This window comes from Lissotriton helveticus, chromosome 4_1 (genome assembly GCF_964261635.1).
Source record: "Lissotriton helveticus chromosome 4_1, aLisHel1.1, whole genome shotgun sequence".
NCBI lineage: Eukaryota > Metazoa > Chordata > Amphibia > Caudata > Salamandridae > Lissotriton > Lissotriton helveticus.
The window spans coordinates 68,715,091-68,731,018 of record NC_136063.1 but is presented as its reverse complement, the minus strand read 5'-3'; the positions used below and the strand labels follow the sequence as shown (position 1 = coordinate 68,731,018).

Here is a 15,928-nt window from a genome sequence, read left to right as displayed (position 1 = left end):
CCCGCTGGTCAGCAGATCAGGCCGTGGAGCTCCCACTCACCAGCTGCATTCCAATATGTGGCAGCACTTGCGCACGTGTTGGGGATGAGGGGGCCACGGGCAGCAGAGAAAGGTAGGCGACTGTCGTAGTGTCCAGGCACACCGCGCCCCCCAGGCGTAGAAACTCAGCAGTCCTCCGGGAGCGCAACAATGCAGCCGTCCCTCCGTGCGACACTCTGGAGCCTACCACAGAAAGGTCAGCCTTCGCAGGAGAGGCGGCTGTCATGCAGGAGTACGTGCCAAGCAGAAGCAAGGAGCAGGTGTGCCAGAGGTGCGGGCCCAGATTGCCGAATACCGCGGGAATATGCACCACCGCTATGTGCTACGACCAGGCGTACCCCAGGCACATACGTTGCATAGGATCTAAGCCAGGCTCTTCTGAGCAATCCGTGTAGTGCGCATATGTCCCTCACAATGCCAGGGCGGGAGGATTATATTATAGTAGGATTTGTCCGCTCTAGTCCCCAGCCAGCAGTCCACGCACCCCAGTGTTCAGGCGCAGGGTCAGAACGAAGCGCTATGGCCGGAGCGGTGGTTATGGCCGCCGGCGATGAGACCTCAGGGAAAGGCCATTCATACGCGGTGCAGTCGTCCAGCGGGGGCGGCCTTGCAGCGAGGGTTACGCGAGTCGGGCCCCCAGAGGGTCTGAGGACAGCAGGACACTCACCCAGAGCTGGCCGGTAGTCTTGGTGGGGAGACGGCAGAGGTGGGAGCCGCTCCCCGCAGAGGTATGCCGCGCCGGTCCAGCAGTGACAGGCAGAGAGCCCGCAGCCACCTTCAGGGAGCAGGAAAGACAGGATAGTACCTGCGCTACAGGCAGCGACGTCCCGTGCAGGGAAAATCGGGTCCGCCGTCCTCCCCCGCCGAGTTTTCGTGGTCCTCCGGCGTTTTCGCGCCTTACAGGGCCTAGTTGGCGCCCACCAAGCCCCGGCCTCGCGTCACCAGTCAGGCCGTTCGAGTCCGCTGGTGCCTCCAGCTGCAATCCCCGCTGCCCGTCAGGACGTCTCCACCGGCGGCGCACAGCGTCCAATCCGCTTCAAACTCGCACCGGAGCCTCCGCTGACTTCCTTGAACAAGCGAGGGCAGTTGCAGCCTGATTACATGCCGATAAGAGGATCAATGAGAGGATATCGGTCGCCAGGATGTGGGAGCCTTACAAAGAGGCTGCCATTCACCAGTGCGCCACCTAGCGCCCCACCAAATAGCACTGATTTGAAAAATGTCTCCCTTGTAGCCTCATGACTTTTTCTCTTGTGACAGAGGCTGGCTTTAGTACTGAGATACCATCCTCATGCGATTCATCAACAATGGATCTTCCACTCTAAACCAAGTTGTTCACCAATTCAGACAACGTTCACCTGCCCATCCTCACATGTGGACATTCAACTCTATGGGAACAAGTTCAGTGACTCAGCCATGACTCAACTTCACTTTCTTACCTTCACAATCTATGGCAGTTCCACACTCTGGTGCCCATATACACCAACCCAGCCATCATTCCGTACCCGCTACACATACAGAGCATCAATCCTAACCAATCATGTACACCAACACAGCCATCTTTCTGTTGCTCCTCTTCCCTTTAACAGTCACAGTCACCCCTCTAGTGCCCTTCCTCGGATATATAGGTTCCAATAGGCACCATGCTCTGCTCTCTGTCCTCCCGACCCCCAATCAAATGTGAAATAAACACCACACTCTACTTCCCATTTCCAACAGTCTCAGCTCTAATTAAAAAGATCACATCAGAATGTGATCACAATCACTGGGTCTGATTTAGAGTTGGATGGAAGGAGGATTATGGGAGGTGGCAGAGGACATTACCAATGCTATCCCGATGGCACACCATGGCCAAATTTAGACATGACCTCAGCCCAGCAGCCATCTCTCCATAATTAAAGGAACCATCATTACTGCTGTTCCTTTCAGTTACTAAAGGTTTTCACCCGGGTTGTGGGAGTTATTATTTTCGTCCTGTCGATCAATGCTAGATTTTTCCAGATGATGATGGACAAGCAAAAAAGATATTACACTATCCCCCCAAAGTAGGGCAGGCATTGTAATGCCATTCCTCAGATGGCTGTTACTGTATCGGGCTATCAGAGGAAGTATTTCATCAACAGACCCTATAGAAGGTCTGTCAACAGGATACTTACGGTCTGCCCAACTTTAAATGAAGCGGGTGGTCCAAGGGTTTGGCGGAGAGGGTAATCCGTCATGTTTGCAAAGGAGTACCCTGTCTGCCAAAATCTAAATCAGCGTCACTGTCTATATATAAAAGCCTTTCATCAGAGTTGTAAACAGAAATCTCTTCTTAGCTGAGTATCGGAGACTTACATCCCATAGTGCATCACGGAGGCGTAGTCGTACTCCAGGCCAAGGTTGTTGGTGTTCTCTTTGTTAAAGTTGCCGATGCTGTCTGTTTAGATGAGCAGACGGTACAGATGAGTTAGTGAGGACTGAGTCTGATATGGCACATTGCAATACAGAGAAGGTCCCAACTCACCAGGGGGCAGTGCTCCCATGTGCCATTGCAGGGGTTAGGAGTAGTCTAATGGCAAAGCTGTCGAATTTGGAACATGGGGAAGGGGGTTAAAATCTGGACCCTGGGAACAAGATCGAAAAGCATGTGATTTGAGGTTAATAACTTAATAACTTCAGCATGTGATAAGAAGTTGTATAATTCTAAATTTAAACCCTATTTAATGAGGCGCACCATTTTGCTCCCAAGCGAGAATCACACTAAATAAATACCAGCGCCTACATACATCCGGGAAGGACACACTGGAGTTTCAGCCAGGTTTAGAGATAGCTCACTGTTGTCCTTTTGAAGGGAAAATCATCATGTTTTTTCCTTATGAAAACTTTTTTGCCTCATAAAGGGATCCATCTCCAGGATGCACCCTTCACCTTAGATTGTATTGTACTGTATTGTAGTTGCATTTATATAGGGCTTACTATCATTGACAAGGCACTGGAGCACACTGCTCCAGGCACCCAAGGTTTAATGGTTAATCCAGTGGTTGTTGGTTATTGGGATCAATCTTGTGCTCTCAAGAAAACCATTCCATGCATTTACTCCAGTTTCTTTGACGAAGAGTAAATTATTTGGGGTTTGTGGTGATCATTTGGGAAGTGGATCGAGTATGCGAGTTCATGGAGATGATTTGTGGGATTAATACCTGAGAGGGATTAGGAATTATTAGTTCGCAGGTATGACTTTCAAGGAAGAGGTGACTTAGTTGAAAGGTTGGAAGAAAATGAGGACATTAACAGAAATGCAATAGTAAAGATTAAGGCAAACATGATTGTGACGTAAAGTAGGCTGTGCTCAGAGAGTGGAGACATGCGTAGTATGAAAAATAAGGAGATAGTCATTCGAATGAAAATGAAAGGGAGAGGGGAGTTTTTCATGCAGTTTTGGGATTACAGAGGAGGGTTTTTGAGAAGCCATGCAATCGGAGGATGAAAAAACTGTAGAAAGAAACACCATTATTTGTATGTGAGATATGGGAGTACGAAAGAGTGGTGCTCAAGGCGCTGTACATCCCAACCAGCCCCGGGCCCACTTAACAACGCATGCTTTGTGTCGGGTTTATGTTACTTTTCTAATTCAAACCCAAATTAAAGTGTTCAGGTGGGATTTACAATCCAACGCTAATCGCAATATGAATTGTAACCCAAAGTAACAAAAAGTTATGCTTTGCGCTGCCTTGCATTACTTTGCGTCAAGGGGGTGTTCTATGGCTGGTGCACAGGTGTTACTATGACGTCACCCATGGGTTTTGACATAAATCCATATCTACAAAACATGGTAAACAGGGATTTGGGCTAAAATGCTGTGCCTCCTCAATGCAAGTGTACCAGGATGAAGTATTTTCATTTCTCCTTGTTTTTCCCACTTTGCATTCGTGCTGCATTGTTCAGCACACAAAGTAGGACAAGTCTCAAAGCATCATTTTTGTATTGAAAGGGACCCTTTTCAGCACAAAGTCTGTGCTTCAGACATCGCATACATTCTAGCACCATGGCGCAAGGGTCTCTGTGTTGGTGCATGTCTGTCTAAAGTCTGCCACCAGCACTGGGCGGCAGCAGTGTAGTGCCACATCAAAGTATTTCATTCACACGATGCAGCGCAGCCACTTCAGCTGAACACTTCTTTGTAAATCTGGACCCCGTGTCTCTGAAGCGGGCACTGCAGTTAGCAATCACTGATCCTCATTATCGATTTCAGGAAAATGCATTTTAAACAAGGGTCATTATTTATCCTGTGCCAGACATTTCTATGTGGTCCAGTTAATGCCCTCAGCAGTGGTAGCGTTCGTGAAAAGGACACCAGACTGTGACAGTAACAAATATTGATCACCGTAACCAAGGGTCAGATTGGTAGAACGGGTGTGTTGCCGAGTATCTGTGATCAAACCTAAGCTGAACCAATCGGGTGTCTAAATCAGTGCCAAGGTGTGCTCAGCTGCAATCTGAGTTGTACTCCGTTTTCCCTCTGAGTGGTAAGTGGAGCCCGGGGGTGACACTGACCGGGCGAGAGGTTCTCCGTCATGATGGTCACATAGTTGTCGCGGTCGCTGCGGCTCTGCTCGTGGTAGAAGCCCAGGGAGTGCTGCAGCTCATGCTGGATGGTTCCTTTCGACAGACATCCCGAGGGAAGAGATACCTGCTGACCTCCTCCTGTCTTCCCGATGTATGACCAGCACCTAGGGAAGAAGATGGACCAGGGAGACCCATAGATTACTGCAATGGCACCTTTAGAGAAAGAATATTACAATCTTACTACATACAAGGGATCTGCCTGTGCGTCTCCTCTCTGACTTGGCTATCTGCAAGGGATGAGGGGTTCTAGGAAAAGACAATGCACAGTCTAGGTTGTGATGAAAGATCTTGCATCCAAAGGAAAGCTGTGTCATCCTGCACCAGTCTGATGCATTTCTGGCCTACCCTGTGATATTTCCTCCCAGTAGACTCCACATCAGTCTGCGCTGTAGCCCCTTGGAATCGGTCTTCAGACTCAATCTCAAAACCTTTCTGTTTGATAACCTCTCTTATGGTTGTGTAATCTTACAGTTCTCCCATCACTTTCATGAGCTTTCCGCTAGAGCCTTGGACACCTCCCTGGAGGTAGCTGTGGGCTCTATAAATGTCATGAATTGAATTGAATTTGTGACTATTGTCTGCCTGGGGGGACAGATCTACCAGCAGCCCATGGGTCATTCTGCTCAGTCCCCCATGACTGGGATCCATACTCCAACACAGTCAGTGTTCTGGTTGCGTGTGGCATGTTACATGTGTGTGCAGCTGAGAAAGCAAAGGCATTGAGAGTGGTGTCCTAAAATGATGAGTCTCTTCAGCATGTCTTTATCATTTGTGTACTTGTTTCTGCCTCTGCAATCTTTGCATTTAGACCTCTTGGATCTATGGGTGGACCTAGAATATAAAGTACATCTCTTTTCTGCTAGGCACAACATTTTTGCCTAGCAAAAGGCCCTGGGACCCCCTCCTGCCTTGTGTTGTGATGGGCATCGAATAGACAGACTTGACCAGTCAAACATCAGACATGTCGAAGTCAGGCTGATGCACTGGAGCACATAGTCTTCGCACCTTTGCTCCTCTGAGCAGGAGGATTACATACAGCACCCTATTGAAAGCGTGAAGACCCATTCCTGGCCATAGCAGAGGACAGCATACCATCCCCGATAGGATAACACTTTGCAAGGACTCAAACTGCACTGCACTAGAATCATGCTAGGGTATTGCTTGCTGTATTTGGGCCAAAATAGCCTTTTTACTGGATGTTTTGTTAATCGTGTACAATCACTTTTGTTGTACTGTGAGTTCCAAACCCTCAACTTCCTCTTGGAGCAAACCTTGGCTACGCAGCCTTGCTGCTCTTAAGCCGTCACAAGTACAACAGGAGAAACTTAGTAATTCAGTTGTGGTGCAAAGGGACCTGTGGCCCTGTGGCCCTGGGACACCAGCGGTGAAGGATAGGGCACAGTAGGCACCAACCATTGATACTGCCCAGTAACCACTCACTGTCCCAGAAATCTTAATAATATCTTAACAGTTTTTTGAAACAACTGTAAAAACAGTGGCCACTCACAGATTTTTCCAGGATGACTTCTTTCAGCTAGGGAGTTACAGCTTCAGTGAGGCTATCACAATGCTAAGAAAACGTATAACATGTGTAATGTGGTGTAATGGTGCTGATTATATTTGAGGGACACGTGATTCACAGACAAAAATATACACGGCGTGCTAAAAAATTGATAGGAACACATAGACAGAGCCATGGAGAACCCAGTGGTGGGAGCCCATCACAAAACAAGGGAATGAACAAAGGGTACAGGGTTCAGCCATCAGAACCTCTAGGGAATGAAAAAAGCACACAGGATCCAGCCATCAGAACCTCTAGGGTATGAACAAAGCACACAGGATCCAACCATCAGAACTACTAGGGAACGAACAAAGCATACAGCATCCAGCCATCAGAACCTCTAGAGAATGAACAAAGCACACAGGATCCTGCTCTCAGAACCTCTAGGGAATGAACAAAGCACACAGGATTCAGCCATCAGAACGTCTAGGGAATGAACAACGCACACATGATCCTGCTCTCAGAACCTCTAGGGAATGAACAAAGCACACAGGATTCAGCCATCAGAACCTCTAGGAAATTAACAAAGCACAAAGGATCCTGCTCTCAGAATCTCTAGGGAATGAACAAAGCACACAGGATTCAGCCATCAGAACCTCTAGGGAATGAACAAACCATACAGGATCCAGCCATCAAAACCTCTAAGCTATTTATAGTCCAGTGGTGCCCAGCACTGAGAGATATACTGTCACTGAGAGGTCAAACCCATTTGGTATTATTTCTCACAGAGAGGTGAAACTCCATGAAAGGCCCACCACTAAATCCACATCACAGTGAAAGCCTGTCACTGAGAGTGCCCTACCCATGGAAAGAATTTCACTGAGAGTCTTCTGCTCATACAAAGTCTTTCACTGAGAGTCCACTGCCCATGGAAAGTCTTTCACTGAGAGTCCACTGCCCATGGAAAGCCTTTCACTGAGAGTCTTCTGCTCATACAAAGTCTTTCACTGTGAGTCCTCTGCCCATGGAAAGTCTTTCACTGTGAGTCCTCTGCCCATGGAAAGCCTTTCACTGAGAGTCTTCTGCTCATACAAAGTCTTTCACTGTGAGTCCTCTGCCCATGGAAAGTATTTCACTGAGAGTCCTCTGCCCATGGAAAGTCTTTCACTGAGAGTCTTCTGCCCATGGAAAGTCTTTCACTGATAGTCCTCTGCCCATGGAAAGTCTTTCACTGAGATTTCTCTGCCCATGGAAAGTATTTCACTGAGAGTCCTCTGCCCATGCAAAGTCTTTCACTGAGAGTCCTCTGCCCATGGAAAGTCTTTCACTGAGAGTCTTCTGCCCATGCAAAGTCTTTCACTGAGAGTCTTCTGCCCATGCAAAGTCTTTCACTTAGAGTCCTCTGCCCATGGTAAGTATTTCACTGAGAGTCCTCTGCCCATGGAAAGTCTTTCACTGAGAATCTTCTGCCCATGCAAAGTCTTTCACTGAGAGTCCACTGCCTATGGAAAGAATTTCACTGTGAGTCCACTGTACATGGAAAGTCTTTCACTGAGAGTCCACTGTCCATGGAAAGTATTTCACTGAGAGTCTTCTGCCCATGGAAAGTCTTTCACTGTGAGTCCTCTGCCCATGGTAAGTATTTCACTGAGAGTCCTCTGCCCATGGAACGTCTTTCACTGAGAGTCTTCTGCCCATGCAAAGTCTTTCACTGAGAGTCCACTGCCCATGGAAAGGATTTCACTGAGAGTCCACTGCCCGTAGAAAGTCTTTCACTCAAATTCTACTGCCAATAGAGGGGCGTCTCCCACTGATAGTTTCCATTCCTTGAGGGTCATATCTCAGTAGAGGATCTATCACTAATCCTCCACTGACCACGGGCATTCCTGTGATGAGCGCTCACAACCTATGGAGGACCATCTCTCACTGAGAGCCCACAGCCCATGTACGGGCTATCATTTAAAATCCACCACGCATGTGGGGTCTTTCACGGTGAGTTTGCAACCCAAAGTGGGTCATCATGGACAGTCCTGGACCCATGGAAGCTCTCACAAGCAGAGTACACAACCCCTGGGGATATCTCAGTGAGAGCCCACAGGACATGGATGGTCATTCCTGAAGCAACAAAAACCATAGTGGTAGTCAGTAGTACAATGATAGTCACTGAATGCAGGCTTTCAGCCGACGAAAAGGTCATTGCTCATTTAGGGTGTTGTACTACGTTATCAAGTTGTTTTTTTATATTGACCTAAAATCATATAGAGTATAGACATATTATTCTAAACTAAACATCTATACAGCTTGAAGATCTACATATCAATATAGAGTCCTCATTAGGTGCATTGTAAATCAATTGTGTTGCTGCGTTTTGAAAAAGTTGAAACTTGTGGGTCAGAAGCGCAGGAAGACCGCCTTAGACAGAGTCAGAAAAATACGGTTTACTTAATAACAAGGACTGGACCAGGATTTTCTAGGAGTTAAAAGGCAGAAGGAGAGCAATCTTACGCCTGGGGGGAAGAGGAGGGGGAGATGTTTCGATGGGGGGGAGGTAGGGGTTATTGTATTGGTAGACTGTAGATGGTGGGGGGGGGGTAAGGGAGATCACATAGGGGGTTTTGTTGTAACATTCACAATGAGTTGATCGTATTGACGTCGCTCCCAAGAGCCATTTAAGCATGAATACATAATGTCCTACTGTACAATGTATGTCAACGAATTCTCGTCTAGAGTTGGGTCGAGGTCTAAAGCTGATTTTCGTTTCTGATGTAATGGCTTCATGAGATATCAAATCAATAAAAATTGTTTAAAAAAAAAGGAGAGCACTCTTCTGACTACTTTCAACATACAATATCTAGTGCATATTAGTTTTGAAATTTGAAAAATAAAAGATAAATTGGAACTGAAATTCACTCCCAGATTGTGAGCTGATTCTGCTGGATTTGATGGTGTATGAAAGGAACTAGGCCACCAATGAGAGACCACACGTCTGGTTTGCCAATTTGAAGATCTCAGTTTTAGTGGTATCACTCATTTGGGAACAGCAGCCCTAAGTAACCGAGAGGTAAAGGGATTCCCTGAGGCTAGCTCTCCCCCTTGACGTTTAGCTTTAGTGAAAACGAAATGGGGCATGAAGTTGCACAACAACCACCTTTCATCTCTGAGGGAGACTACACCGTTAAATGTAAATATTTTTGCACCACTAACTTTTGCCCCATTCTAAGCTTCTTAACTATGCTGTGTGGGGATATATTTCTCTACCATGGGTCTTATGTGATCTGTAGATCATGCACGTTAATTCACCTTGTCTTGTTACAATCAGGAAACATGGCTGGTAACAGCGAGCCCACGTGATTTAGCCCAGTGTGGTGTGATGCTGAATGTAGGGTCAGGCCTTAGGATGTCCTGTGCTCTTACCCATTCACTGGAAAGTTCTAGAAGTAATGAGTCTATCTGATGGAGCCCTCTCTGGTGTGATGGTGAGCGTAGGGTCAGTCCTCAGGGTGTCATGTGCACTTACCCACCACCAGGAATGATCTGCAGGTAATTTGGTTCCTCCGTGTGGGTCACAAAGCGGATGCAGGTCACTGTTGCAAACTCACTCATTGCATCTGTAATGGTAGCCACATCTTCAGCACCTGAGGAACAGCAGAGGAAAGGAGAGGATGACATAAGGGGAAGCAACCTGGAAAGGTTTCAGTTCAAGTCAAAGCTGGGCCTTGGTATAAAAGTGAACTTACTGTAAGTGGGACTGAGGGTGTAGGGTACAGGGACAGTCCCATCACTGGATTTAGGCCAGAAGCAGCTGTTGTCTGGACATACGAGGGCACTGCGGCCTGGGTGGATGGCAATGTCACCCTCGTGCACCAGCTGTGAGATGCCTACAACAGTAAAACACAGTGAAAGTTGTCAGTGTATGTTATATAACTGGAAGGAACAAGAGCACACTGAAGAGAAGGAAGCTGATTTTAGACCTACAGCACAATCTCAAGAAAAAAATAAAAAATGCAAGAACCACTCGTGGCGGAGGAAAAATCGCCCATTTCCCGTCAAACGCCAAACCTTGGCCTAAGCACCTACTTAGGAAAACAAATTACCCTAAGGACCAAAAAGACCTCAGCACACAGCCATGCACAGTGAGTGATTGCAGCTGTTAATGTTTACTGTGAATGATTTCCCGTGTCTTACATTCCTATAGTGTTGTCATCTTGTCATATCAGGAGTGATTTATGGCACCACAAAAAGCATTTTACTAACTTGCCTTAATAATATTGAGAATATTAAGACAGAAAAATCAGACTAACAACCGTGATAGCTAACTGTCTTCTAAGCGGTAAACAATGAACATTTAAAAGAAAAAAAACTGTCTTATTCATATTTAGCGTATGTCCCGAAAACTGAGAATACGTGTTTTTAATAATTGAGAAATGGAAGATGCCGGATCACCAATATATAGAAGTACATCAACAGCATAAGCTGACGTTTTAATAGAAAATTATTTATAATGAGCCCTTTGACTTCCATAGAATTTCTAATGGCAATTCGTAAAGGTTCAATAGCAAGAAGATAAAGCAAAGGTGATAATGGGCACCCTTGTCTAGTACCCCTGAAAAGTAAAAATGTATTAGATATCTGACCATTAATAAAAAGCTGGGCGACTGACAAGAATATAGAGATAAAATCATATGAATAAATGAGGTGCCCAAATTAAATGCATTCAAGGTACGGAAAAGATATTGCCAATGTACTTTGCCAAAAGCCTTTTCCTCATCTAATGCCAGGAATCCAGCTTGATGAAGACATGATAATCCAACTTCAATCGCATGAAATAATAACCTTACATTATTCATTGAATGTCTGTTTTTCATAAAACCAGATTGGTCAATATGTACGATGGGAGGAAGCACAGTAGCCAACCAAGTATCAAGGATCTTTGCATAAAGTTTACAATCTTGATTAATCAAAAAAATAGGACTATAATTTGAAACAATAGAGGGATCTTAATCAGATTTTGGAAGGGCTATAATCAATGCTTCAGTAAAGGTTCCTAAAGTTGCCCCTACATGCTAAAATGAGTAAATAGTTTGAATAAATGTGACAATAGGTATGGAGCAAATTCTTTATAAAAATCAGCCGGGATACCTTCTGGACCTGGATATTTAAGTAGCTTAATTGATTTAATAGCTAAACGTACTGCATCTAAGGGAATTGGAATATCTAATTTATTTCTAACTGACAATATAATTTTAGTTAAGCCACGCTGCTCTAAAAAAAACTATCAATATGTTAGACATTTTTTATTTTTGTTTGTCCTCATCTCACCGGAAGCTTCTGCAGATCTTAAAAAGCCATCAATCTTCAACTGGGCTCCCTATGGCTTACTGCACTTGCTAAGGTCGACCAGATCGGCCCAGATGTAATGAGGGCTAGGTGTAATCATAGGACCATAGGAGGAGCCAGCAAAGATTATATTAATCTCAAATCTCGGCCCCAGCTCAAAAGGGGATGGCAGATGTTTATAGAGCTAGCCTCAGTTCCGTCCTGGTCTAGGTGAGCCATAGCAAATGTGGCTTTAAGCCAATCTTCTCTCTTCGGAGGATGGGGATCTTTCCACTTCATACATATTTCTCTCCAGACAATTAGCATCAAGTATAGAAGCAACCCACTATGAATCTGTAATAGGTTCGGAGTAGATATGCCGTCGTTGCCAAAAAATACCAATGATAGATTCATCTCAATGTTTACTTTAAAGATGCCACGGAGAGTGTCCCCCACCCCCTTCCAGAAGGCACTTAATTCGGGACACTCGTAGAAAATATGGATGTCAATAGCGTTGAGTGCCTTACACCTAGGACATTTTGGGGTAGGCAACGGGGCAAACTTGGCTATCTTAGCTGGCGCTTAGTAAAGTCGATTGGTGACAAAAAAAAAGATTTTTCTTTAGGCTGGCTAAATCTATATAATAATTTCAGAGAGGGCTCAAGTAAATCTCCAATGGTGGAAGATCCAAATCTTCTGCATCTTGAGACTTCTTATACCAAATAGAAATGTCTTTCTTTTTTGGCTGTACTGATTGGAAAAGAATCTCTGTATCCCAGTCTCCAGTTATTTCCCCCTTTCCTACTTCAAACCAAGATTTAAGTTGTACATACTTAAACTTTGAAGACCCGGGCCTATCTTGGCTCTTAGTAACTCCCAAGGCTGAATTCCTTCTGCATCTACCGAATCAGACCATATGGTTATGCCTGCTCTCCTAATAGGTTCAGCCAGCCTATCTTGGAGGCAGAGTGGTGTCCCAGGGGAATCCCATATAGGTGAGAATTCCGAATAATAGCCAATTCCCCACCTACATCTCACTTTATGCCATGTTTCCAGGGCGGCCCCAAGGACCTTCAGTCGCACTTGTTTAAAGTACCTTGGAGCCCCAAACTTGTATAAAAAGCCTCCTCCACCTCCTCCGCCCTCCATCATAGCCATTTCGCCCAACAGTCTTCCCCACAATGAATCCGCCGGTTTGGAAAGTAGCATCCGAATACCTTTAAATAGGAATGCAACAGAATACCATCTAATGTCCGGAAAAGCCAACCCTCCTTTAGTGAGCCTACGCCCCAACTTCTTCCAGGATAGGCTTACTCTTTTATCTCCCCAAATAAAGCTCCCGATTTTATATTTGAATCTGAGAAATACATGAGCTGGGAAAAACCAAGGGGCCTGCGCTAAACAGGTAAGTCAATTTAGGGAGGATAACCATCTTCACCAAGTTAACCTTCCCGTAAATTGTCAAGAGAAGATTCCTCCATCTAGTGAAGAGACGATCAATTTCTTTAGTAATTTTACTCAGATTTATCTGAGCGATTTTATGTAGTTCTTTCACTATATAGATACCAAAGTATTTTATCTCTTTGCTAGTAGGGCCCTCCCATTGTTCGATGTTCCAACACATCCCCTCCATTTTGGAGGAGTTAGCTGTATAGCCAGAGAAGGAGCCAAATTCTTCCAAAAGAACTTCAACCCTTGGGATGGTCGCTCTAGGGTATAATGGTGTATAATATTACGTCGTCCGCATATAGGGCTAACTTACATTGATAATTCTGGGATTTAAAGGGATCAATTAGATCGTCCAGTCTGATGGCCTGCGCCAACAGCTCTATATAGATGTTAAATAGCGGGGGGGAGATAGGACACCCCTGTCTTGTTCCCCTCTGGATATTAAAGCTAGAGGTTAGCATGCAGTTCAATAGAATCCTTGCAGATGCTCCCTGATAACATTTTCTCAGGGTCTGAATGAAAATAGGGCCGAAGCCCATAGTCCCAAGTACCTCCCAGAGATACACCCAGCAGACCCTGTCAAATGCCTTGGCCGCGTCCAAGGCAACTACTGCAAAGGGATCTGATCTTACTACGGCCAAGTTGATATTACCTATCAGCAGTTGTGTCTGCTCCTGGATGTATCTCCCAGTTACAATGCCCTTCTGGTCAATGTTGACCAGATTGGGGACCAATTTAGTCAATCTCCTTGCTAAAATACCCATGAAGATCTTATAGTCAGCATTCAGCAGGGAGACCAGACGGTAGGAGTCTGCTTTTAATGGGTCCTTACAAGGTTTTAATATTAGTACTATGTTTGCGTCCTTCCAGGATGTGGAGATCTGGCCTGCTGAGCTATATACTGAGTTAAACAAGGTGCCCAATACCGGAATTAGTTCTTCTGATAAGGGTTTCTAAACTTCATTCAGCAGTATGTCTGTTCCTGATGCTTTGTTGTTTTTAGATTTTTTTATTTGATTTTTACTCTCTTCTAAATTAATAGGGGCATCAAGGAGATTACAGCTAGCTTTGGTTAATGTTGACAAAGATTTACCCCTTAACCAAATTTGTATTTGGTCTAGGGAGGGGGCTAAGTTCTCTCTGTAGAGATCCAAAAAAGGGAGAGGAGACAAGTTTGCATGTCCTCTACTCTTTTTGATTTATCCCCTTTATTATTTATTATAGGCTCATTGATATTATTCTTGGAGTAATCAGTTCTTGCTTTCCAGGCCAGTAGAGCCCCGGTCTTCTACCCATACTGTAAATGTTTCATGTTCTTGATAAGCCATTGCGCCCTGAATTTCTGGTCCAATTTTCCCCTATGCTCCTGCCTGGTCCCCTCTAGTTCTCCCTGGACTTTTGCCAACCTTCCTGGGCTCCCGTGGCTGAGTCAATTCCTTTCCGTTTCTACTTGCAGGATTCTCCCCTCCATATTACTTAACTCCCGGGCTTCAGCCCGATTGTTAGAGCAGATAAGACAATGCAGTCTGCCCCTCAGGGTGGCCTTAAAGGCGTCCCAGACAAAATCCATAGTTGTGGAGCTAATATTGAGAACAAAGTATTCTAGGGAGGATGATTTAGTAGCCTGTATAATTTCGGGGTCTAACAGCTTTGCTCTGTTGAGCGTCCATCTAGTTTGTAGTGTATTACTCTTCCTAAGAGTAGAGAATTATATTGCATCGTGATCCAAGAGGTGACTTGACAATACTGAGACCCCCGTCAAACTACCCAGGACATGTCTGTTTGTTAAAATATAGTCTATCCTGGATGAGTGACAATATTTTTGCTATAAAATGTGAACCCCTGGAGATCTCCCCTCTTTCCCCTCCAGACGTCCACCAAGTCTAAGTCATGCAACAGATTTTTCATTGCTTGGCGGATCCGAGGAGCCCCTATAAAGTGACTCTGATTTGACCTGTCTTTTAAAGGGTCAAGGAGGACATTAAAATCTCCTCCTATTATCATAGGTGGAAATGCCGTAATTAATTTTGATTGCAGCTTACAGATATAGGTTGCGTCATCAACATTTGGACCATAGAAGGAGGCACAGACTAGTTCTGTCGCTCGAAAAGCCAATTGTGCCACTATCCACCTCCCTGTCTGATCCATCTGCACTGATTTAATAGAACAGGAAGCCCCTTGCTTTATCAGAATTACTACACCCCTGCTGTTAATCGTTTGTTGTGAGGAACAAACACATTTTATCCAGGGAATTCTAGAAAATATTGAACAACATTCTACAAAACTTAAATGGGTCTCTTGTATAAGGCAAACCTGAGCTGGGGAGAGCTTTAAATACTTCAGTATCAGCCTTTGTCTGCGTGGACATCTTAGCCCGTTTATATTCCAAGAGATAAAGTTGACTTTACTGTCTTTTATGGGTATTCCTGCTATCAGCTTACAGACCCTTGGTGTTGACTAAACAAAGACTTCCTAAGCTTCAAGTGAGACGAGGTATATTTTTTTATTTTATCCACTGCACCCCACCCTGTGCTCCCTATCTTCCCACCACCATCACACCCCTCCCATCCTGTGACCCCTTCTCCCATGAGGAACCCTCCCTTCCAATAGGCTAAGCCTATTCGATCACCAACCCCTCGGGCTTCCTAAAAATTAAAACAAACGTGAATGCATTTAGTTGCATCAGCAAACCTTGATGTCAAAGAGCCCCCCCCATAGCTTCAATGATCTCCCTCTCTCCCCTTCGCCTCCATTTTGATTCTGGCTATGAATGTGTCCGCCTCCTCAGTCGTGCGGAATTAATGCATCTGATTATACCACATTACACATAATGACACAGGAAACCTCAACTGTGCTCCTGCCCCCAAACTTTTGAGATCCTCGAGCCTCTTCCCCAGCTCCCACTGTCTTGTTGCGGTGATATGTGAGACATCTGATCTTATAGGGAAGGAGAATGGGGTTTGACCTGTGGATGTTGATGTAGATGTAATAGTACCTTCCTTGAGGGCAGAGGAT

General features: G+C 45.2%; 1 protein-coding gene across 1 annotated transcript in view; it reads right to left on the bottom strand.

The window, feature by feature from the left end:
• The window catches only part of LOC144826957 (embryonic protein UVS.2-like), a 232,569-nt gene that overhangs the window by 174,470 nt on the left and 42,171 nt on the right, over window positions 1-15,928 (bottom strand). Inside the window, exons 4-7 of the mRNA XM_078685418.1 lie at window positions 9,886-10,026; window positions 9,666-9,783; window positions 4,576-4,751; window positions 2,377-2,458 (exon numbers count right to left, since the gene is read on the bottom strand). Coding sequence (XP_078541544.1) covers window positions 2,377-2,458; window positions 4,576-4,751; window positions 9,666-9,783; window positions 9,886-10,026 — 517 coding nt within the window. The remainder of the gene's footprint in view (window positions 1-2,376; window positions 2,459-4,575; window positions 4,752-9,665; window positions 9,784-9,885; window positions 10,027-15,928) is intronic.